Genomic DNA, 23,963 nt, shown 5'->3' on the forward strand with positions numbered 1-23,963 from the left:
ATCTTTGGAATACCATATTTCTACATTTCCCATGATGGAATTAATGCCATTAATATCAAATATTGACAGCAGGATTTGTTTTAAATCTTTAACTTTTATCTAAATTTCCAGTGTAGCTAGGCTGTCTGAACACTGACATGATCAGCTTGAAAGCCTGAGGGAATTGAATTTGAGGAATTGTCATTGATAATATTGACTTGGGAAATTAATAATTGGAATTTACCTAACATAGGAATTGAGACTGACCTGGAATTTGAATTAAACAGAATTTACAGGGAGAAGGAATTAATCAACACTAAGTACGAGTACTTTGGCCATTAAACTCAAAGAAAAAAGACACCTCAGAATACATTTTATTTTCCTCAAAGCTTTATTGACTTACAGAAGCGTTGACAGTTTGGTGTTGGTCTTGTTTGTGTACATGAAACAGTGCTTCAATCCTTTCCATGATTTTGGTAAATTAGAATAGAAAAAAACAGCCATTGCTCAAAGTGTTGCTATGGTCTAAGTCTAACAGCTCAAGTGTAAACTAGACTCAGTGTGGTTGCATCACAAATGACACCCTATTCCCTTAGTGCACTACTTTTCACTAGAGCCCTATAAAAAGTAGAGCACTATAACATAGAAAAAAATAAGTGTCATTTGAGACTTGCCCGGTGTCTGTGGTCAAACAGAAACATTCAGTAAAGCTGGTTTCATCTCCTCTAAACAGTGTCTATCCTACCTAGCAACAACCCTACCAGATCAGCAAGTACCCCAACGTGTCAAAAAGGCACTTTCAAAGCTGTTTGTTTAGTTTTACTCACAAACAGAAATATCCCATTTTGCTTTCTCCTCATCCCCGACAGTGTTTTACCCCCCCCCCCCCAGTATGCTGCTGCTAACTATTTTCTCTTCTCAATAGAGACATGCTATGTGATGTTCACTCCAAGTCATCATGGTTCTGGGTGGACTCATTGATCACCTGATGAGGGGGAGGGTTATAGTGAGTACGGCAACACTTTACTTGCAGCTTACAGGTATAATGCATTATAACTTGTCATAAGAATGTATGTGCCTTTATGATGTCTTAGTGTCAGGCCTCAGTGGACTTATGTCTAACATTAAAGTCGAACGGACAGACTTCAAACTCAGCCTTCACTGATGTAATGTCTAGTACTTACATGACCATCTCTAGTTTCAATGGTCTTGATCACAACCTTCTTTGACAGGTTGTCAATCATTGGTCTTGCCTCCAGCATGGATTCTGCAAGAAGACGAAATATTGAATAGAGCGCAACTTGGATAAAATGATATTAAAATGTTCCACTCGATACAACACCATATGATTAACCGTTCTTGTCAAATCAGTAACTGAATTTAATTATTGCATACACCTTTATGTCGCCATATAAGCGGTCACATTCCATTACATAATTTCTCTTTGAGAAGGACTTTCTGAGTCCCATCTATCAATAATTCAAAGGCTCAGCTGCATCACTCGGAGGTTATACGAGGATAGTGCTGCTGGTTCTCTGGTGAAGTTGTCAAGCTAGTGTTAAGTATATCCTCATGAGTAACACATTTCCACAGGAGGTAGTGCTCTGTTCTAAAGCTTTAAAGGGAACCTACCTCTCAAGTTAAATGATGAGAAGTTGGGCATGGGAGTGGTGATTCTAGGAGGGATAAAAAGACAGAGGGGGTAGGAGAGAAGGAAAAGCGCATTAGACACAGCTAGACGTCTGAAGATGAGAAACTGGCATGCAAACCACAGAAACACTAATCTTCCTTACAGGCCCATTTAATACGCTTATCTAGTCCAGAGGAGAACACAAGATAAAACCTGTTTGTTTCAGTCGTGACTCATCTGTCTCTTGTATAAGCCACCATAAACTCCAAAATACACGTATTGTGAACAAACACCAACACAGGCAAACATATTTCCCTATATACACACACACACCTCCCCCTTTCCCCCCTCATTATCTCTACTCCCTCATTCTCTGCCCTCTTTCTACTTTCTCTGCTTATGTCACCTGCTCCCCTCTCCCTCCAGCAGCTTGGTAGGCATCTCTGTCCATCATCATGACCTCACCTGCTCTCTTCTCCCTCCAGCAGCTTCCTGTAGGTGGCGATCTCTATGTCCAGGGCCATCTTGACGTTGAGAAGGTCCTGGTACTCTCTGAGGTGACGGGCCATCTCATCCTTCATGTTCCTGATGTCGTCCTCCAGGCGAGAGATGGTGTCTTGGAAGTTATTAGCCTCGCAGCCAAAGCTCTCCTCCAGCTCCCTCATCTGACGCTCCATGGACTCATTCTACACATCATAGGTTGATAAGAGATGACTGATTGTCTCAGGTTAAATTACGCTATGCTCTCATATATAAGTTTCCCTGAGATGTGGCTGTAGGAGTCTAAGTAAATATATAGTAGAGTCAGGAAGGGACTAGCTCCAACAAGACAGGCCATTGTCTGAGGTAAAGAGATGCTACACTGTAGTACATTTCGAAATTCTCTGCAAGGACACTTCCAGAAATTCCGTTAACATTGTATTGCATCTGGGTTGTTAAAATCAAGTCTTGGGAGGACACCAGAATGCACTCAGTCAGCCGAGGTGGTTTTGCTAGTCTATTTTTTTTGCATTCAACCACTCATTTCATTAAAGTTGCATTTCATCTGACTCAGCACAGGAGATGTTCTGCCAGTTCTCCTCACTCTAGTAGTACACTACATTTCCTCTGGAGTGAGATGTAGGGTTTGCTGGACACTCACTAGCGAGGCCCTTTGCTCCACTAGGAGCTGAAAGGAATAAGTCAGTCAATAGAGGAAGTGAACAGGGATAGTGGTTGCACCGGAAGTACTTACAGTTCCTTTGAGAGAGTCCACCTCACAGGTTAGGGCCTGTACCTGACGCCTGTACTCGTTAGCCTCCTGCTTGGCCTGCCGGATGGCATCGGTGTTACGATTCGCAGCCTCCGACAGGTCAGCAAACTGAGGGGGATGGGGAGAGATAAAGATAGATGGGAGAGCGAAAGAGAGCGGGCAGAGAGGCCTTGTTAGTTTTCATTAAAGATTAAAAGGCTTTTTAATTAGCCTTAATTGATGTGTGGGAGTCTGAGGCAAGGGGATGTAGACAGAAGGTGAGCGTGAGCAAGAGAGGGACTTGTGTGAGAACTCTGCTCTACTCCTGAACCCTGAGATTAAAAGCTGAACGCTCAGCCTCTCTCACCCTGGCTGTAAACCCAGACGTTTAGCCTTAACGTGAAACAGGCAATTTGTCTCTCGCTCTCTGAAAACACTTTTACAGCATTAGAGAAACCACTTTGCATGACCTTTTATCCAATATGCATTGTCCTCAAATGTTTCCATTTAGTTTTCCATTGAGAAGATCAATATGCTTTAGAGCAATGCACCCTGCACTCACCCAGACCATTGTCATTGACTCAATGAGTGGTCAGCTGTCCACTCAATCCACTGAGCCCTACAGCACCATCTGGCCTGTTAGGAGACTGAAAAGCTAATCCTACAAGGAATAGCCCTGTTAGACATTTCTACTCTGTCATCCCTAGAGCGATCACTGCTGCAACTGCACACCAGAACTGCTACTGTGCTTTGTCATGGTAGGACAGCTTTGGATTCGTAAAACAGTTAACTAAAGAGCATTTGCAAGCAATCTTCAAAGATTTAAAAGCCTGATGTTGTTCAGCTCCATAGCAAGAGACTAGCCTACTACGTCCTCTCAAAGTATAAACTTTCATTGTGATTAGTGACAGACGGGGCCAAAGAGACACGAAGCCAGTGTGAGGGCTGGAACGACAGGTAGAGGACAGACAGTGTGAGGGATTGAACGACAGGTAGAGGACAGACAGTGTGAGGGATTGAACGACAGGTAGAGGACAGACAGTGTGAGGGATTGAACGACAGGTAGAGGACAGACAGTGTGAGGGATTGAACGACAGGTAGAGGACAGACAGTGTGAGGGATTGAACGACAGGTAGAGGACAGACAGTGTGAGGGGACACATATGCATCCCAAATAGCACCCCCATTCAGTGCACTACTTTTGACCAAAGCCATTTGGGACACAGCCATAATGTGAGTGAGGGGGTACTGACCTTGGATTTGTACCAGTCTTCAGACTCCTGGAGGTTCCTGCTGGCCAAGGTCTCGTACTGCACACGCACGTCCCTTAGGGCAGCCGTCAAATCAGGCTTGGCCACATCCATATCGATCTGGATATGCTGATCCTGGATCTGTGCCTGCAGCTCAGCAACCTCCTACAGAGTGGATAAAGGAGGGGGACGGTTACAATACTGATCTTAGATCAGAAGGTTACCTCACTGGCTAACGTCCAATAATGTACCGTGGTCACACAGGTGTTTGTTACAGTATACTCAATGTAGATGGGTTGTTGGGTAACTTGATGTAAACCAACATATTTAGCCAAACCCCTTCAAAAGGGATTTTTCAAATTGATTTTGCTGTTGAACTTCCTGTGTGGGGGGTTTTCCCTCCTTGATCTAAGTCTTTGCTCCACCTGCCATGCATTTATCCTCTAGACAGTAATTCTCAGACTTCCGATCCGCTGAGTGTGTAATCACCATGGCAATGACCCTGCTGGCCAGGCCAATACCATGATCCTCTTAAGCCTTGGTGATGGCGGAGGTGGSCGGACACAGACTGTCCGAACTTAGCACAGGTGGGGGTGTAAGGTTAGATGGACAGACTGTTAAGTGACAACACCATGGTCACCTGACACCTCTCACCTGTCCCAACAGACATCAGATGACCTGGTCATTCAGCGTCCTAATAAACACTAACTATCCATTGGGACAGGTGTGGGTGTCAGGTAAGGTTGGAGGGGCAGGTGTTAACCACTCAGTCTCACCTCGTCATGCAGCTTCCTGAGGAAGAGGATTTCCTCCTGAAGAGACTCCACCTTCCTCTCCAGGTCCAGACGAGCAAGGGAGGCATTGTCCACATCCTACACACAGGAAACATTTAGCACAAAGTTCTACATCACATTCTAGATCCCATACAGTGGCATTGCAGAAAATAGTGGTCCACATGGCATAAATGGGCCACTGTAGCTTAATTGGTAGAGCATGGCACTTGCAATGTCAGGATAGTGGGTTCAAACCTGGGACCACCTGTACATAAAATGTTTGGGTAAGAGTCTAAATGGCATATGAAGAGTTTCATGCCAAAAAGCTACACATTTTCACAAATGTTGGTAAATTAGCCTTTGCTCTTTAAATAATTAGATAGTGAAAAAAATGTTTATCTAAATCATGAGATGGGGTTGTTCAACCCCATGTATTTGTTTGAAATCACTTGAGGGTTTCATGTCATATCAAAATGCTATATCCACCTCACTCGCAAAGACAAGTTCAGTCAAATGTAACAAATAACTAGATTTTTAATAAAGAAATGTACAAATTATAGTCATGAGTCATTTAGCAGGTGGTCTTATCCAAAGAGATTTACACTAAGTGCATTCATCTTAAGATCAATCGCTAGGTGTGACAACCACAGTCAAAAGTACAGGATACAAACATTCCATGTCAGGTAAAAAATGGCTATATAGCATTTTGCAACAAAAAAATGTATATTTTCATACACCTAAAATCTATTAAATATATAATTTTTATTTTCTTGCACACATGAAGCAATCATTTTTGATGAAAAAACAAAAATGTGAAGTGTGTATATAGCATTTTGGAAATTAATATATTATATAAAATACCTTTTAATCAATTTTCCAAATCCAGAGACATGGTCTCCTTACTATGTCTCAGGTAACTTCTGTATAATGCATTGTATTAAACCCATATTTTTCACATCTTGAAGGCCTGTCAGTGCTGAACATCTTGAGCCAAACTCCCAGCAACACCATGTCATTAAATCACACAGAAGCTGTCATTTCCTGTATTTAAAATCCCTAATGAAGAATAAGTGAACAAGCAGCGTAGTTACTGGGGGGAAATAATCAGTCAGGAATCAGATAAAATATATTAAAAAAAGAAATAATAATAATAATAAGCCTCATGTCAATAAAGCTCAATTTCTAAGTCTTTCCAGCATAAGTGCCTTACTGCTGGACACATACAGATTGCTGGCCTCTGGTTTCCGCTCTGTCACCCTCTGGCCCGGATCTGGAGAGCCCTTGTTGCCAGCGCCAGATGTACTTGAACAAACACTGTCTGTTTGTCTGCTGCCTGCCGGCCGACCAGTGTGCTGAGGTCAGTCAGTGCCGCTCACCCACCCCTCCTCCCCGCCACTGGTACCGCCCACCCAGACAACAGCTTGCTTTGTCATTTAACCCACCTCTCCATCGCCTCATCAACAACAGAAACAATGGCATTGGAGAATCAGCTTTCCTGACATAATTTCCAACTGGGACAAAGCTGTCCATTGAGCTCTGTGTTTAAAACAGACAGTGACACACACGGTGGCTGGCCCGGACCAGACCGGGCCTGGATGGAGGAGAGCTGCTGTGGACCTTCCTCTGTTCGGTTCTGACAGCCGTTTCAACAGCTGGGTTCTTGTAACATTATATTTGACAACCTCACCCCACTAAGTGTTACACTGGCAATTCCCCAAGGGGAGAACAAAGGGATAAAAAAAGCAATGTAGGCTAGAAAATGGCATCTTGATAAGGATGAGGTGTATACAATTCTAAGAATAGGGATTAGGTTGTGTATATGTTATCAGGGAGCTCCACTTGATTTCATGTTCTCTGCAACAAAGTTGTATTGCTCATTTGAATGGGACTGCATTCTGAATGGGGAGGCCACTGAGGTGAAAGAGAGGATCAATAACCACCAAGGTCCTCAGTAACAAAGCTGCTCCTCACTGCAATGCCACCAAATGAATGAAAACCAATGGAGATTTGATCTAAATCCCCCAAATACCTTCTAAAATGTCTAGAGTAACGCTTGAGTAGCCAGCATCAGTGGAAAGGCACAATCATTCTATTATAAACTGCACATATTTCCCTCCATGAGTGAACAGCAAAAACGTTTTTATTTTACCAGGGCGTGCCACTGAGACCAATGTCTCGTTTGCAATGGAGCCCTGCATCTTACAATTACATACATACACACTCGTGTCAAAATGACTTTGGTCAAATGGAGTTGGTTGCAACACACCCAACATGGCTGGCTGTTCCACGAGAGATTGTCACTGGAGGTGAAACATCTCTACATGGGACCTACGCTACCACGCAAAGCAACTTCATCAGGCATGAAGTTTATCTTCACATTTCAAAAGACATGCTTTAGTAGGAAAAAACAATCACAAGTACTCAGTATGAAATGAACAGGGCTATGTAGTTTACTGTGGAAAATAAAATATGGCYTCACACATGTATAAAAATAATGTTTGTTGTTTTTACATTTTTTTTTAGATGAAGAATGAATAGAATGCAGGGATACTGTGAATGGGACTTTCTACCATACCTGTCTGAAGCTCTGCAGGTTGTGCTCTGCTTCCTCTTTCTGGATCATCTCATCTTGGAGCCTGAGAATAGCATTGGAGAGTATTATATAATGCATTTCAATTGCCACACCCACATTTGGTGAGGAAGTCCTGGAGTATGGAAGGCTGTAGAGCTACTCTTGAGTTCAACTGTAATATCACCATAACATCTTGAGTCTTTTATCTGAGGTTACTTTCACCAATAACTTACTCTTTGCAATCGGCTACAACGTTTTTATATGCATTTTTTTGCCATATGTGATTATTGGAAGTGCAAGAAAGGAAAATCGTTCCCCTTTCTTTAAAAACAGCTAAAATAGTCCAATGGAAAGTTGCCATTGGAAGAATGAGCTCATTTAAGTATTTCGTGATTGCATAATATGTTCCGTGCAAAACTGCATCCAGGCCTTGAACAAAACAGCTAAAGCTATGACAGTGAAAAGCGCTTAAAAGCCCTTAATCTGCGTGTAGTTCTGGGGCTGTGGGCTAATGGCTTTACAAAGAACCAAAGAATGCATGGGCCGTTGCCAAGAGAAACATTTTTGGGGAATTAATGAATGTATTCTAACAAAGGTCTGGTGGAACAAAAACTGAAAAGGGACGTGTAGTGCATTAATAGTTCATAGTGCTTCAGAGATGGGGGGGGCATTTAGAAAATTTAATTCATTCGTTGCCTACTTCTCTCTGAGCCTCTCGATGTCCTCTCCCAGGTTGTCCCGGTCCACTTCGACATGGGCTTTCTCATTGGTGAGCTGGTCCACCTGCCTCCGCAGATCCCTCATCTCATCCTCGTACAGATCCCCGATACGGGACGCGCCTTTGCCCTTTATCTGCTCCAGCTCCGCTAACAGGATCTTGTTTTGCTGCTCCAGAAAGCGCACTTTGTCGATGTAGCTGGCGAACCTGTCATTGAGGTGCTGCATCTCCGCCTTCTCGTTGGTCCGGTTGGCTTTGAACTCCGAGTTGATGGCATCGGACAGGGCGAAGTCCACGGTGTCCGATGAGAGCCGGGGCATCGGGGCGCTGCTGCGAAGTCGGACATTCTTGGAGGCGTAGATGCTCGGCGGAGCGGAGGAGACGCTGTAGGACATCCGAGAGGAGCGCACCGGGCTCGAGTACTGGCGGCTAGACAAGGTGGACCGAGCCATCCCGACACCAGGCCGTCCTTCGCCGCCGAACATCCTCTTGTAAGAGGATGAAGAGGTGGTTTGCCTGTTGGTTGTCCGGTTCATATTGTAATCCTTTGGTCCCRAAGGTTTCTTCTTTCTTCAAAAAAGCTGTGTAAATGCCTTCTCTCAAACTGGACTTCCACTTCAGTGTGTGATGAAACCTCCGAACAGTACTACCCCAGCGAGAACTCTGCAGTAGACCAATGTCGGATTTTATAGTCCACTCCTTTATGCAAATCACATGTGGGTGTGATTGACGAAGCCCGGAGCCTGTGAAAACACTGGTATGCGCGCTGAGGGCATTGGCCCATTCTTCTATTGTCCGGCAGACCCTTTTGTTCGGGGTTGTTTTTTCCCAGTTGCCATTTGGCAAAAGCCAGGACACATCCACAGAGACACAAAAAGTGTTTACTGATGGACCTTGTTGTTTTAAATATAGGAGACTTCGCATGTAAAGGTGTGCCGTCGTGACATCCTTTTACGCATCCTTTTATGGATATTGTATCTTCTGGTACAACATTTCTTTCAAAAACTGATATTGGTCACATCCTTAACTTATTCATTACAGGGCCCATAATAAAAATTACATTTGCATGGGATTGCCAAGAAGAGAGAATTATGCAGCCTAAATAAATAATTTATGCAACTATGCGATTTGGCTTTTATTCTACATGTTATATGTATCATTGGCTACCCACCAACATGTGTCCAACATGAGAGTTAAGGTTGATAAAGAACTGAATGGCACTCATTATTCAGATCAAAGTTGACTCCCCCTTCCCCCACCCCATTTTGTATCTGTTGCTATGGGAATGTGAATATTTACCTCATAGACTTGACCCTTCCCTCTGGAGGGTTTTATAAGTGCACACACACTATAGCCTGCATCTCATCTTCATTTCTTTGTGTTGGGGGAAAAAGTTTAGGTTTTATATTGCAACATTCCCTCTTGACATGAAAACTATTAAAGCTGACCGTTTCCTGATATAGCATGTGTCTATTTTAGTAAGGTAGAAAAGTATTTCAGGCAGGTTTTAGGATATAATGTACTTAATTATAATAAAACACAATAGAACAGAATATAATAGAAAATCACACATTTTTAACTAATGACATTACAGTGTATTACATATTTATAAACCACATGTCGCCTAGTATAATTAACAGCCTAACTATTTACACAGTCTTTACAGATAATGTCTATGCAAATTCCATAGTACGCATTTAAGTGCGCCTGCGGAACTTTAATATCCGGAACCTTTCTTTTAGTACTCTACTCTGATCGGAAACGCACCAGTAATGCGTTATCTTGTTTACAATGTGTATGCTGTCAAACCTAGATAGCTCAACTAGGGACCAAACATGGAAAACCTCAGAGTACTAGAATTGTACAGCGGGATCGGAGGAATGCATTATGCATTAACAGGTAACGTTATGTGAAATATGTAGCTAGTCACTTGTGAGTCTGACTGTCTTTTTGTGTCCAAGCATGCTATAAAGTGGCTAGCCGCGTCCGCTAACGGTAGCAAGTAGATGGTTTTCTTACTGTTGATAGCTAGCTAGCGTTACCTTGTTCTTAATTGGAGAGCAAATACTAAGTTATTGTTTGCAAAGATGACTGGAAATTGATTTGTAGTTAGCTTCTCGCCTAGTAAATCTCGTTAATTTACCCCAACTTTCGCTCATGCTCAATTTACCAAGGTTAATAGCACCTGTCCAGCCAACTAACCCTTTTTAATTCCAATAAAGCAAATTTTTCTTGAAGTGTTCACTACTCCCCACAAATCTTAAAGCATTGGATTGGAGGAGGCATAGTGGACTAAACTCCACTCCACGGTGAAAGAAGTTTCAACTGTGGAGTTTACTTCGTTAGTGGAAACATGGCTAGCGGGAATTTCTACCATATTTCTTAAACCAGTCATTCCCTTTCAATTCAGTGAAAGGAAGTGAACGAGTGTACACTTTGCTCAGACGGTGACGTTAATTTGGAATCCGAAGGTTGACGCAGCCTGTCATGCTTCGGCTTTCAACAGGTGTCACTGTCGGTATTCATAAAGTCTATGGGACAATACCTGTTGATCGTTAGATTACCAAACTCATCAGCAAACCACTAGACCTTAGTGCCTACTGTTGTAGGTTAGCTGTCCCATCTTTTATTTTTTAATTTTTTATTTAACCTTTATTTAACTAGACAAGTCAGTTTCATGTTGATTTACACTCCTATTTCTTTCTCTGTGCAGAGAGTGGTGTGGCAGCAAAGGTGGTAGCTGCAGTGGATGTGAACACCACAGCCAATGAGATCTACAAACACAACTTCCCCAACACTCCTTTACTTCCCAAGACCATAGAGGTGAGCACTCTTAGACCTGTCAATGAGGTCCTGGGTTCACAAGAGTTGCCATACTGCATTCTCAACCAACAGGCTACACTTCAGGGGCATACTTAACCAAAGGAAATAAACAATTTAACTGAAATTGTCAGCTCATGTTAAGTCACATACACATGTACTTTGAGAGACATTCAGACATTCAAAGTACCAAGACTAAAATTAAAGGATATGAAAAGTCTTACTAAAGTCTCTCAAACAACCAGCGATTTTAGGTTAAAGAGATTATCTGGTACATTTGTATACTTTTTAGCCAATAGTTCTGAAAGTAGCCTCACGAGCCAAAAGTGGTCCCTGAATATTGTGTACTACTTCACATATGTGCACCACATCAATACTCTCTCTCGCTCGCTCTGCTGTGTGCATCTTGCTAGCGGTCACTCAAATGGTGAGGGACTGATGTTCATTGGCTAGAATTTGAATCGCTAGGGGGCTGGCCCACATGGGGGAAAATGTAGGGTTGTCTGCTCTGTCAGCATCCAGTCAGTCATAATGCACAACTTGCACTGTCTTCCTAATAATATAGAATAGTCAAGCAGTTATAGGTCTATGTGTCACTCTCTTCAAATTAGCCCAGACAAAATGTAGGGAAAATGGCACAGCTTCCAGAAAAGTAGTCACTTTCAAACTAGGGTTTATGTGGCTAATTAAGGCAAGACAGTAATTCTGCTCATAAATTATGAACTACACATTGACACATCCAGCCCAAAGCGGGAGGTTTAAAAATATACTTAGTAGTCGCCAAAGTTCCGGAAAATTTCTTTTAAGCTTTAACCTTCTAAATTTTGTCTTCGTTTCAAAAGGAAGCACTTTGCTGACACGTGTAGATAATTCAGTAATTTCAGTGTTACTATTCTTAGATGAGTTTAAGTGATCGTRGACCTGGATAGTAGAAACCAACATGGAATTCTTGTCAATTAGTCTAGTCCTTATACAAGAGTAGCTGTTATTGACACAAGATTGTTAATTTGGATAAATATGCTTTATTAATAGTGGGGGCGTACCACAAAATGAATGCCTTTCGTGTCCATTTTATATTTTAACTAGAAATTGTGCACAAATATTGCATTTTAAAAGCATGTTATATTAAATGAAGTGCCCTTTTTAATCTAGACCATAATTCAATCAGATTGTTAATATAAATATAGACTTACTAAAGTGTCAAAATTTCACATTTTGACATGTCCCTCTGTGCACCCTCTGTTACTACTAGGAAAATTTGAACCCACTTAACCCTAACATTTCTCCATGTTTTCAACATCATTGTAAAGCTGTGGTTATTTTGATGTTTTGACAGTCATTTATGAAGATTCATATTTAGCCTATTTCATGTGGTTAGCCTACTGATTAATTTACTTCTGTCCCTAATTTTAAGGCCAACCCTGTTACGTGAACTGAACTCTCTTTTTACTATGGAAACTATTCCTTGAAAAAATAAAATGATAAAGAAACATTGATCATCTAATACTCGAATCATAGTGTAAAAGCAGGTGAGCTGGTTCTATTCTTTTTGGCCATTTGCTGTTTTGTACTGGAAAACTCAGCGGGTCAAGCATTACACATCAACCATGTTGCGCATAGATACAGGCTAGAAATGTTTTAACAATTACATTTCTTTGTGAAGCTTGCATTCAATTGCCACTTCCTGCCCAACCTTCCATTCCCCCTGTCACAAGGGGATTTATGGCTGATTTGAGGAAATCGTCAACCTTATTACTTTATTTGGCACTTACTATAGTCATTCTTTATTTAACCTCTTGAGATGGGAAAACATGTTTTTTTTAATTAAATTGTGCTCTTTATGACAGAATGTAAAAACTGTGAAATCCAAAGTTTTTTCAAAATTTCTCAAAAGGCACTGACTTGGTGGAAGACCCATTGAGAGATAGGGCCTACTCCTTTAGTGTTGCATAGTCTAGGATGTATTTGTTTATCTTTTCCCCACATAATCCCATGACTTGTGTTTTTAATAGGCTGTTTGAGGTAATTTAGTAACTGAGGAGCAGGCTAAGTGAGGGGTAAAGGTTGTCTGCTCTGTCAGCATCCAGTCAGACATGATGCACAACTTGCACTGTGTTCCTGACAGGATAGAATATTCATGCTTTTATAGGTCTATGGGTCACTCTTCAAATTAGCCCAGAGTTTCAGTGAAAGCAGAAGGGCAATTCCATGGTAACGGAATTATGCTGAGACTTTGTTTTTGTTTTTCACTTTAAAATATATACCAAACAAAAAACATTGATTTTAAAGTTTAACAAACCATAGAACTCTATGCACAATTACTATTTTTAACACATTTTACCAAAACACATTTTTATTTATTTATTTAGTGTTTTGTTTTTATATACACTACCGTTCAAAAGTTTGGGGTCACTTAAAAATGTCCTTGTTTTTGAAAGAAACTCTCTAACCAGAATAGAAAGAGGAGTGAGAGGCCCCGGTGCACAACTGAGTAAGAGGACAAGAACATTAGAGTGTCTAGTTTGAGAAACAGACGCCTCACAAGTCCTAAACTGTCAGATTCATTAAATACTACCCGCAAAACACCAGTCTCAACGTCAACGGTGAAGAGGCGACTCCGGGATGCTGGCCTTCTAGGCAGAGTTCCTCTGTCCAGTGTCTGTGTTCTTTTGCCCATCTTAAAAAGAAAAGATTATTGGCCAGCCTGAGATATTACCTTTTCTTTGCAACTCTGCCTAGAAGGCCAGCTTCCTGGAGACGCCTCTTCACTGTTGACGTTGAGACTGGTCTTTTGCGGGTACTCAACTGGTCTAAAGAATGCCAGTTTTATTGCTTCTTTAATCAGGACAACAATTTTCAGCTGTGCTAACATTATTGCAAAAGGGTTTTCTAATGATCAATTAGCCTTTTAAAATGATAAACTTGGATTAGCTCACACAACGTGCCATTGGAACACAGGAGTGATGGTTGCTGATAATTGGCCTCTGTACGCCTATGTAGATATTCTATTAAAAACCATCAGTTTCCAGCTACAATGTTAATGTTGTAAATGACTAATGTCGACACTATTTCTGATCAATTTTATGTTATTTTAATGGACAAAAAAAATAGCTTTTTTCCCCCTCCAAAAACAAGGACATTTCTAAGTGACCCCAAACTTGTGTGTGTGTGTGTGTGTGTGTGTGTGTGTGTGTGTGTGTGTGTGTGTGTGTGTGTACCTTTTTATTTAACTAGGCAAGTCAGTTAAGAACAAATTCTTATTTACAATGACTGCCAAACCCGGACGACACTGGGACAACTGTGCTCCGCCCTATAGGACTCCCAATCACGGCCAGTTGTGATACAGCCTGGATTTACAGGAATAAATGTGCAGATACAAAGTTTGGTAACAGAATAACATTTAAGGAGATTTTACCGTAATTCTGTTACCAAACTTTGCATCTGCATTTACTGTGTACAGTTTCAAAGTAGGCCCAGTCATTTTGTATGGTTTGTTAATCAGTTGTATGGTTTTGTTAATCAATGTTTCCTGTTTGGCATGCATGCTTTTAAAGTGACTAGGCCTGCTTCCCTTTCCATAGAATTGCCCAGAAGTAAATGGAAATGATGTTGTTGTAGTGTCTTAAATCCAGGGACATAACCTTACCTGAAGACAATATAAAGGCTCATAAGCCTGCATGCTTATAACACATTAAACAGCACTATACCTGCAGGCTTTTAGTATGATGTTACCAAATCTTTTATTGGTTGTAAAAATAGAGATTAATGTTATGGGCATACCACTGAGAGTTAATGGTTACACATAGACTTACACTGGGTAGGTTTCATGACATAGACTGACCACCATCCAAAGGACATCCAGCCAACTTGATACAACTGTGGGAAGCATTGCAGTCAACATGGGCCGGCATCCCTGTGAAAAGCTTTCAACTCCTTATAGAGTCCATGTCCTGATGAATTGAGGGTGTTCTGAGGGCAAAAGGGGGGTGCAACTCAATATTAGGATGGTGTTCTTAATGTTTTATACATACATACATACATTCAGTTGAAGTCGGAAGTTTACATACACTTAGGTTGGAGTCATTAAAACTCGTTTTTCAACCATTCCACAAACTTCTTGATAACAAACTATAGTTTTGGCAAGTCATGCATGACACAAGTAATTTTACCAACAATTGTTTACAGACAGATTATTTCACTTCTAATTTACTGTATCACAATTCCAGTGGGTCAGAAGTTTACATACACTAAGTTGACTGTGCCTTTAAACAGCTTGGAAAATTCCAGAAAGTTATGTCATGGCTTTAGAAGCTTCTGATAGGCTAATTGACATCATTTGAGTCAATTGGAGGTGTACCTGTGGATGTATTTCAAGGCCTACCTTCAAACTCAGTGCCTCTTTGTTTGATATCATGGGGAAATCTAAAGAAATCAGTCAAGTCCTCAAAGAAATTGTAGACCTCCACAGGTCTGGTTCATCCTTGGGAGCAATTTCCAAACGCCTGAAGGTACCACGTTCATCGGCACAAACAATAGTACCCAAGTATAAACACCATGGGACCACGCAGCCATCATACCGCTCAGGAAGGAGACGCCTTCTGTCTCCTAGATATGAACTTACTTGGGTGCCAAAAGTGCAAATCAATCCCAGAACAACAGCAAAGGACCTTGTGAATATGCTGGAGGAAACAGGTACAAAAGTATCTATATCCACAGTAAAACGAGTCCTATATCGACATAACCTGAAAGGCCGCTCAGCAAGGAAGAAGCCACTGCTCCAAAACCGGCATAAAAAAGCAACTTGCAACTGCACATGGGGACAAAGATCGTAATTTTTGGAGAAATGTCCTCTTGTCTGATGAAACAAAAAATAACAGTTTGGCCATAATGACCATCGTTGTGTTTGGAGAAAAAAGGGGGAGGCTTGCAAGCCGAAGAACACCATCCCAACCGTGAAGCACGGGGGTGGCAGCATCATGTTGTGGGGGTGCTTTGCTGCAGGAGGGACTGGTGCACTTCACAAAATAGATAGCATCATGAGGAGGGAAAATTATGTGGATATATTGAAGCAACATCTCAAGACATCAGTTAGGAAGTTAAAGCTTGGTCGCAAATGGGTCTTCCAAATGGACAATGACCCCAAGCATACTTCCAACAAAGTCAAGGTATTGGAGTGGCCATCACAAAGCCCTGACCTCAACCCTATAGAAAATTTGTGGGCAGAACTGAAAAAGTGTGTGCGAGCAAGGAGGCCTACAAACCTGACTCAGTTACACCAGCTCTGTCAGGAGGAATGGGCCAAATTTCACCCAACTTATTGTGGGAAGGTTTTTGAAGGCTACCCAAAACGTTTGACCCAAGTTAAACAATTTAATGGCAATGCTACCAAATACTAATTGAGTGTATGTAAACTTCTGACCCACTGGGAATGTGATGAAATAATTCTGACATTTCACATTCTTAAAATAAAGTGGTGATCCTAACTGACCTGAGACAGGGAATTTTTACTAGGATTAAATGTCAGGAATTGTGAAAAACTGAGTTTAAATGCAGTTGGCTAAGGTGTATGTAAACTTCCGACTTCAACTGTGTGTAATATATATATATATATAGTTGCTTTCATAATCACAGTCTTATATACAGTAGCTATGGCTTACATAGAAAGCTGTCAATCAGTCATAATTCCATAGCACAATCACAGCTTTGAGTAGAAGATGAAATGCTGTTTATCAATTTTTTATTTATTTTTATCTGTCATTTTGTGTAGCTTCAATCAAAGTATTTTTGTTTGGTTTCAGGGAATGACATTGGATGATTTCAACAAATTGGCGTTTGATATGATCTTGATGAGCCCTCCATGCCAACCTTTCACTAGGTATGTGTGTGTGTGTGTACACATGTGCCTATGATCTGGTGTTAGCATTTACAGATAATCTCCGTTAGTTCATAGATGTGTTGATGAAGGGACACTGCAATCGTCTTCCTCTCTGTAGGATTGGGTTACAAGGTGACATATCTGACCCCAGAACCAAGAGCTTTCTCTACATCCTGGACCTTCTACCAAGGTTAGACACATACATTTACACTCCCTATTCATCTTCCCACTTGGTCTCTCTCTCCAAGGCCTTGTTTGTTTTATAGGTAGCTAATAGGCCTACTCTGTTTTGTACTATTTCTAGCCATAGGATTGAAGTTCATTCATTCCTTTCCTCCACTGTAGTTACTCAGTTTCCCCTCTTTGTTGCCTAGCTAGTAGCTATTTCTGGAGTCATTGATTCAGTTTCTGGTCACTGAAACCATTGTTCGACACCATCGTGACCATGTCCTTTTCTTACTCATTACATTCTGTTCATAGATAGACTGATGTAATAATATCCTGTTGCATATTGCACATTCAGAGTGTAATAATATTAGCATCAATATGAATTCACCTCTCTGAATTATGTCAATTTTTTTTATGAATAAATACATGCTGTGTGGTTTGACCCTCATCTTTCCCTGTAGGCTCATCAAGTTGCCACGCTTCATTCTGCTGGAGAACGTGAAAGGCTTTGAGACGTCCTCCGCCAGGTAACCATGGAGACGGGAGTCCCCTGCTCTGGAAGGTCGCCACGGTTACCCTGTTGGTGGCCAATGGGGTCCCGGGACAGGCTGTGTGTTTAGCCTTTCTCTGTCGCTGTGGATCAGATCAGTGTACAAAACTTTCTATGAGCTCCAGAGAGCCCACTTCTCTACTAAGTCCTGTAGGCCTATACATTTTTCAGCTAAATGCTATTTTTTCGATTTTGGTTACCACATAATTTCTCTAAAGCCCCTTTACTTTTCAACTGTCATGTACAGTGCATTTACTACAGTCTTGTAAAAAAAAATATGATCTTACATTGTCTGTGAGATGGCAAAAGGTATGCCAAGAGTGATGTCTGAATAGTTTTTCTACTCTGCCTAGAGACTCTTTGGTGAAAACGCTAAAGGAATGTGGATTCAACTATCAGGAGCTCATGGTTTCTCCTACATGTGTAAGACGTCACCTTTCTTTACATTTGCTTACACTAAAATGATGAGCAGCATAGTGAGCTTACACATCTTCATTCTGTCTATCTCTGTTCACAGCTGGGGATGCCCAACTCCAGACTCCGGTATTTCTTGATTGCCAAAGCACCACCAGGATCTTTCTCCTTCCACACCACTTCAGAGGTGGGGCCCGGTCACCTTAACATCAATCTGTATTATGTTTTGGATAGGATGTACCTAACTACATGTAATGATGTCTACTTTGCATTCCTGAAAGACAGTAGCTCCATACACTTTGTGGGCAACATTGTCTTCATATACATTTTGTAGACAACATCCTGGTTTTATGTCTTTGTCACAACCAAGTAAACAATGTGAGGTAAACTTATTTCCTCCCATGACCAGATCCAGGAAGGTTTTCCGCACCCTGCAGACAAGGTCTTATTAGAGCCCAGTTCTCCAATCTCACCTAGTCCCACTACAACCACCTACCAAGAGGAAGATCACAAGGAAGATGAAGGTGGTATCCTGTACAAGCTGGAGCGGGCTCAGGATGCTGAGAGGAAGAGCAGTCAGAACAGTGACCAGTCCCTCAGACAGATCAGGGTCTACCTGGAGGACCAGGGAGAAAGGGAGATGGAGCAGTACCTCCTTCCCCCGAAGACCCTGCTGCGCTACGCTCTGCTCATGGATATAYTCAGGCCCACCTGCAGGAGATCTGTCTGCTTCACCAAAGGGTATGGCATCAAGCTGCGCTGGAGCATAGACGCAGTAGGGTTTTTTTCCTGGATCAAAAAGGGCTTTAAGTGGTGGGCGGGGGCAAGCCCGTCGGTGCAGCTGAATTTCAGAGAACGTTTTAGAGGCCCCCATCTTGGCGTTGTAGTGACGTTTAGGAATTTTTAAGCTTAATTTCCTGCATTTCAAAACATTTCTCCATAGAGCTGAGAGACATTTTTACAGCTTTAAAGGAATTTCCTGCAATTCGACATAGTCTGCTATGGAGCTGAGAGAAAATGTTGCAGTTTTAAAGGTAGACTTAGTGATATGACGTAGATGTAGAAAGTAAACAGCATAGTGGGTCAATTTCCGCAACAACAAAGAGCGTTGTGCGAGGCTCAACTTCTCCGGTTTTGGTCTCGTGGCTCCCACTCTGTAAGTGTGAAGCGAACCCGTACACATAAATCTCACTCATCTCAATATCTGCAGTGCTGCTTGTGGCAATGTCATTTCGCTGAGTCTACCGCTAAAGCTAATTTCCTGCAGTTCTATGCATTTTGCCATGGCTAATGCTGTGTACATTTGCTCAAACATAACAAAATCTATACTGCTAAATTCATTTCTGGGAAATGGGAATTTTCAATTCTCCCTGACTGTCTAGCTTTTATTTAGGTAATTGTTAGTTTTCAAAGATTATATTATTAAAAAAATATATACAGGTCCATTATCTTCTATATACTTCATATCTGGTTTTAGTCATTTTAAATTTACACTGAAAGCGTTTTTCCATCCCCATTATTCTAATAATATTTCATTTTTAAAAATATATATACAGTGCCTTCGGAAAGTATTCAGACCCTTTGCGTTTTTCCACATTTTGTTACGTTACAGCCTTATTGTGAAATGTATTAAATAAATACATATCCTCAGCAATCTACACACAATACCACATAATAATAATGACGAAGCAAAAAAGATTTGGGGAAACCAATCAAACATCTCTGGAGAGACCTGAAAATAGCTGTGCAGCAACACTCCTCATCATACTGTACCTGACAGAGCTTGAGAGGATCTGCAGAGAAGAATGGGAGAAACTTCCCAAATACAGGTGTGCCAAGCTTGTAGCGTCATACCCAAGAAGACTCGAGGCTGTAATCGCTGCCAAAGGTGCTTCAACAAAGTACTGAGTCTGAACGGTCTGAATACTTATGTAAATGTCATATTTTAATTTTTAATTTTGAATAAATTAACACAATTTCAAAAACAGTTTTTGCTTTTTATTATGGGGTATTGGTTGCAGATTTTATTTAGACAATTTCATACATTTTAGAATAAGGCTGTAACCTAACAAAATGTGGAAAAAGTCAAGGGGTCTGAATACTTTCCGAAGGCACTGGATATATTTATTTCACACTGTTTGCACTTAGGCGGCCCGCCGAAGGATTTCAGTGGCAGAATAACAGTGTAGAGTTCACAGCTTTACATCATACTCTCACCTAATCTAGCCTGGTATAACATGCATTTTACCCTACATGTTTTCCATGTGTTGGTATCGTTCTTGTGTAAACTTTAGTATTTGCTGATTTTGTGTCCCCTATTTTTCCACAGCTATGGACACTACGTTGAGGGAACAGGCTCTGTGCTTCAGTCCTGTATGGACACAGATGTAGGTTTTTGACCTTACAACCTTACACGAGCCACACGTGTCTTCTACAAGATCACTTAGCCAGCTTATGGATACGTCCACCCTCGCAATGTCTAGTAGGTCTTAGACCTGCCTAGCTGCTCCATTACCTGTCTCAATGTGTACATTTAACGTGACAGGAAGCAGAAGCGAGCAGGGTGTTGCATGTGCCTAGGAGAACAGGGTGAGCTCTGCCCTGACAGATTTATTCTTTGTTTTGCGTTTCCCCTCAGATGGAAGCAGCGTTTAAATCTCCGGAGCGTCTGTCTGACGAGGAGAAACTGCAGCAGCTGTCCAGGTTGAAGCTCCGCTACTTCTCCCCCAGAGAGATAGCCAACCTCATGGGCTTCCCCAAGCACTTCAGTGAGTCATACCCACCCATTAGCCAAAAACATAAGACCTCTATTTGATTAGTTAATCAAGAATATGTCCAATCAAATGCAGTACAAAACTCCATAAATCATAGGCCTTATACTGTAGGCCATGTGATGACCTTACTCACAAAGTGATGAAATTAAAACTAGCCTACAGTAGTTAATTAGTTTATTGTCGTCACAGCTAATGCCTAGTCTTATGCACTTGGTAGTTTGCTCCATGTAACCAGGTTAGTTACGGTGAGTGCTAAGCCTAGTTAGCTGCTGTGTTTTTCTGTGCAAAGGTTTTAGCGTAAGGAGCTTTCTGGGTGGGTGATATAATTAGAGAGTAGAGGTCATAGGAAGCAGGCCACAGTAACAAGATGAGAGAGACCAGAGAGTAAGGGCCTGAGGGCTAATGCGATGACAAAAGAAGGGATCTTAATACTAAGCTAACATATGGAGTTGTTTTAAGGTGGTCATATCATGGATCATTTAATTTTTGGACCCCTTTAGGAATAAAAAAAAATATATATAGATATGTTTGTTTGGGTTAAGATATAGAATTTGGCCTTTACTACTATAGAAACGCATCGACTAAGACATTCATGAATGGCAAAGAAAATGACAGTCGAAAAATAAGTCATAAGGAATAAGGTTTTGAAGTGTCTGTCCTATACCTAGGAGATATAAGAAGGCTCAGGAAATATACAATTTAATTTGTACACATACAGTGCATTTGTAAAGTATTCCGACCCCTTGACTTTTCCACATTTGTTACGTTAAAGCCTTATTCTAAAATTMATTAAATTGTCCCCCCCCTCAACCTACTCACAATACCCCATAATGACAAAGCCAAAACCTGTTTTTGCTAAATGTTTGCAAATGTATTAAAAACTGAAATATATAACATTTACATGCAGTACCAGTCAAAYGTTTGGACACCTACTCATTCCAGGGTTTTTCTTTATTTTTTACTATTTTCTACATTGTAGAATAATAGTGAAGACAACACAACTATGAAATATAAAACCCATGTAATCATGTAGTAACCAAAACTGTTAAACAAATCTAAATATATTTTATATATTTGAGATTCTTCAAAGTAGCCATCCTTTGCATTGATGACAGCTTTGCACACTCTTGGAATTCTCTCAACCAGCTTCATGAGGTAGTCACCTGGAATGCATTTCAATTAACAGGTGTGCCTTGTTAATTTGTTGTATTTCTTTCCTTAACGTGTTTGAGCCAATCAGTTGTGTTATGACAAGGTAGGGGTGGTATTCAGAAGATATCCCTATTTGGCAAAAGACCAAGTCCATATTATAGCAAGAACAGCTCAAATAGGCAAAGAGAAACGACAGTCCATCATTACTTTAAGACATGGTCAGTCAAATTTGTGTCAAAAGTGCAGTTGCAAAAACCATAAAGTGCTATGATGAAACTGGCTCTGATGAGGACCGCCACAGGAAAGGAAGACCCAGAGTTACCTCTGCTGCAGAGGATAAGTTCATTAGAGTCAACTGCACCTCAGATTGCACCACAAATAAATGCTTCACAGAGTTCAAGTAACAGACACATCTCAACATCAACTGTTCTGAGGAGACCGCGTGAATCAGGCCTTCATAGTTGAATTGCTGCAAAGAAACCACTACTAAAGGACACCAGTAAGAAGAAGAGACTTACTTGGGCCAAGAAACATGAGCAATGGACATTAAACCAGTGGAAATCTGTCCTTTGGTCTGATGAGTACAAATTGGAGATTTTTGGTTCCAACCACCGTATCTTTGTGAGATGCAGAGTAGGTGAACAGGTGATCTCAGCATGCGTGGTTCCCACCGTGAAGCATGGAGGAGGAAGTGTGATGGTATGGAGGTGCTTTGCTGGTGACACTGTCAGTGATTTATTTAGAATTATAGGCACACTTAACCAGCATGGCTACCACAGCATTCTGCACTGATACGCCCCCCCCATCTGGTTTGTGCTTAGTGGGACTATCGTTTGTTTGTCAACAGTACAATGACCCAACACACCTCCAGGCTGTGTTAGGGCTATTTGACCAAGAAGGAGAGTGATGGAGTGCTGCATCAGATGACCTGGCCTCCACAGTCACCCGACCTCAACCCAATTGGGATGAGTTGGACCGCAGAGTGAAGGAAAAGAAGCCATCAAGTGCTCAGCATATGTGGGAACTCCTTCAAGACTGTTGGAAAAGCATTCCTCATGAAGCTGGTTGAGAGAATGCCAAGAGTGTGCAAAGCAGTCATCAAGGCAAAGGGTGGCTACTTTGACAAATCTCAAATATATTTTGATTTGTTTAACACTTTTTTGGGGTTACTACATGATTCCATATGTGTTTATGGTGTTGATGTCTTCACTATTATTCTACAATGTAGAAAATAGTAAAAATAAAGAGAACCCTGGAATGAATAGGTGTGTCCAAACTTTTGACTGCTACTGTAAGTATTCAGACCCTTTCCTCAGAACTTTGTTGAATCACCTTTGCGCTCGATGCACAGCTATTTTCAAGTCTGTCTAGAGATGTTCGATCGGGTTTAAGTCTGGGCTCTGGCTGGGCCTCTCAAGGACATTCCTAGACTTGTCCCAAAGCCACTCCTGCATTGTCTTGGCTGTGTGCTTAGGATAATTTTCCTGTTGCTTAGGGTCATTGTCCTGTTGGAAGGTGAATATTCGGTATGGATATTCCCATAATACTGTTTAGTCTCTTGACAATACTGGGAAAACACCTGGAAATCAGGATCTGTTTAGTCTTGTTCATAGGATAATATGTGATGTAATGATTTTGTGTTTTTTTTGCAGCTATCCCAAAGAACATTTCCACCAAGCAGCAGTACCGAGTCCTGGGGAATAGCCTGAACGTTCATGTGGTCGCCCGGCTCATAGAACTCTTGGTATCCTAACCAGGCATATACAGCTTATGGTATCCTAACCAGGTGTATACAACTCATGGTATCCTAACCAAAAATTCTATCTGCCTTGGGAAAAATACTGTTTTCCAGTCTATGTTTGATAACTGAGATAATGTAGCCACAGTCTGTCTGTCCTACAGTCCACAGTTGATCCAGAGGGACAAGTTACATTCTGTATTTATTGACCAAGCTGTGTAAATTATGTACTACACGACATAGATTGGAATCATGGAATCAACCTTTGCAGATGCCTTTGCTAACTGAATTAAATAAAATGTTTTTTGTTACATTATTTT

General features: G+C 41.3%; 2 protein-coding genes across 2 annotated transcripts; one reads left to right on the forward strand and one right to left on the reverse strand.

The window, feature by feature from the left end:
• Nucleotides 1-351: 351 nt before the first annotated feature.
• vim (vimentin) lies at nucleotides 352-8,809 on the reverse strand. Its single transcript, XM_024000193.2, has 9 exons — nucleotides 8,135-8,809; nucleotides 7,438-7,498; nucleotides 4,866-4,961; nucleotides 4,093-4,254; nucleotides 2,844-2,969; nucleotides 2,075-2,295; nucleotides 1,612-1,655; nucleotides 1,164-1,246; nucleotides 352-964 (listed from the first exon to the last, which is right to left on the reverse strand). The coding sequence occupies exons 1-9, from the start codon at nucleotides 8,686-8,688 to the stop codon at nucleotides 923-925; spliced, it is 1,389 nt and encodes a 462-aa protein (XP_023855961.1). The 5' UTR covers nucleotides 8,689-8,809; the 3' UTR covers nucleotides 352-922.
• A 1,090-nt stretch (nucleotides 8,810-9,899) lies between these two features.
• Nucleotides 9,900-23,959, forward strand: trdmt1 (tRNA aspartic acid methyltransferase 1). Its single transcript, XM_024000195.2, has 11 exons — nucleotides 9,900-10,051; nucleotides 10,866-10,975; nucleotides 16,771-16,847; nucleotides 16,966-17,037; nucleotides 17,477-17,542; nucleotides 17,919-17,988; nucleotides 18,083-18,166; nucleotides 18,389-18,720; nucleotides 20,309-20,366; nucleotides 20,618-20,747; nucleotides 23,558-23,959. The coding sequence occupies exons 1-11, from the start codon at nucleotides 9,988-9,990 to the stop codon at nucleotides 23,656-23,658; spliced, it is 1,164 nt and encodes a 387-aa protein (XP_023855963.1). The 5' UTR covers nucleotides 9,900-9,987; the 3' UTR covers nucleotides 23,659-23,959.
• The last annotated feature ends 4 nt before the right edge of the window (nucleotides 23,960-23,963 follow it).

This window comes from Salvelinus sp. IW2-2015, linkage group LG14 (genome assembly GCF_002910315.2).
Source record: "Salvelinus sp. IW2-2015 linkage group LG14, ASM291031v2, whole genome shotgun sequence".
In the NCBI taxonomy this organism is placed as follows: Eukaryota; Metazoa; Chordata; class Actinopteri; order Salmoniformes; family Salmonidae; genus Salvelinus; species Salvelinus sp. IW2-2015.

Coding starts and splice junctions, on each gene's coding strand:
- vim (XM_024000193.2), bottom strand. CDS start 8,688: ATGAACCGGACAACCAACAGGCAAACCACCTCTTCATCCTCTTACAAG. Junction 4,255..4,865: donor TCAGGAAGCTGCATGACGAG/GTGAGACTGAGT, acceptor TCCACTCTGTAG/GAGGTTGCTGAGCTGCAGGC. Junction 2,970..4,092: donor AAGACTGGTACAAATCCAAG/GTCAGTACCCCC, acceptor CATCCCCCTCAG/TTTGCTGACCTGTCGGAGGC.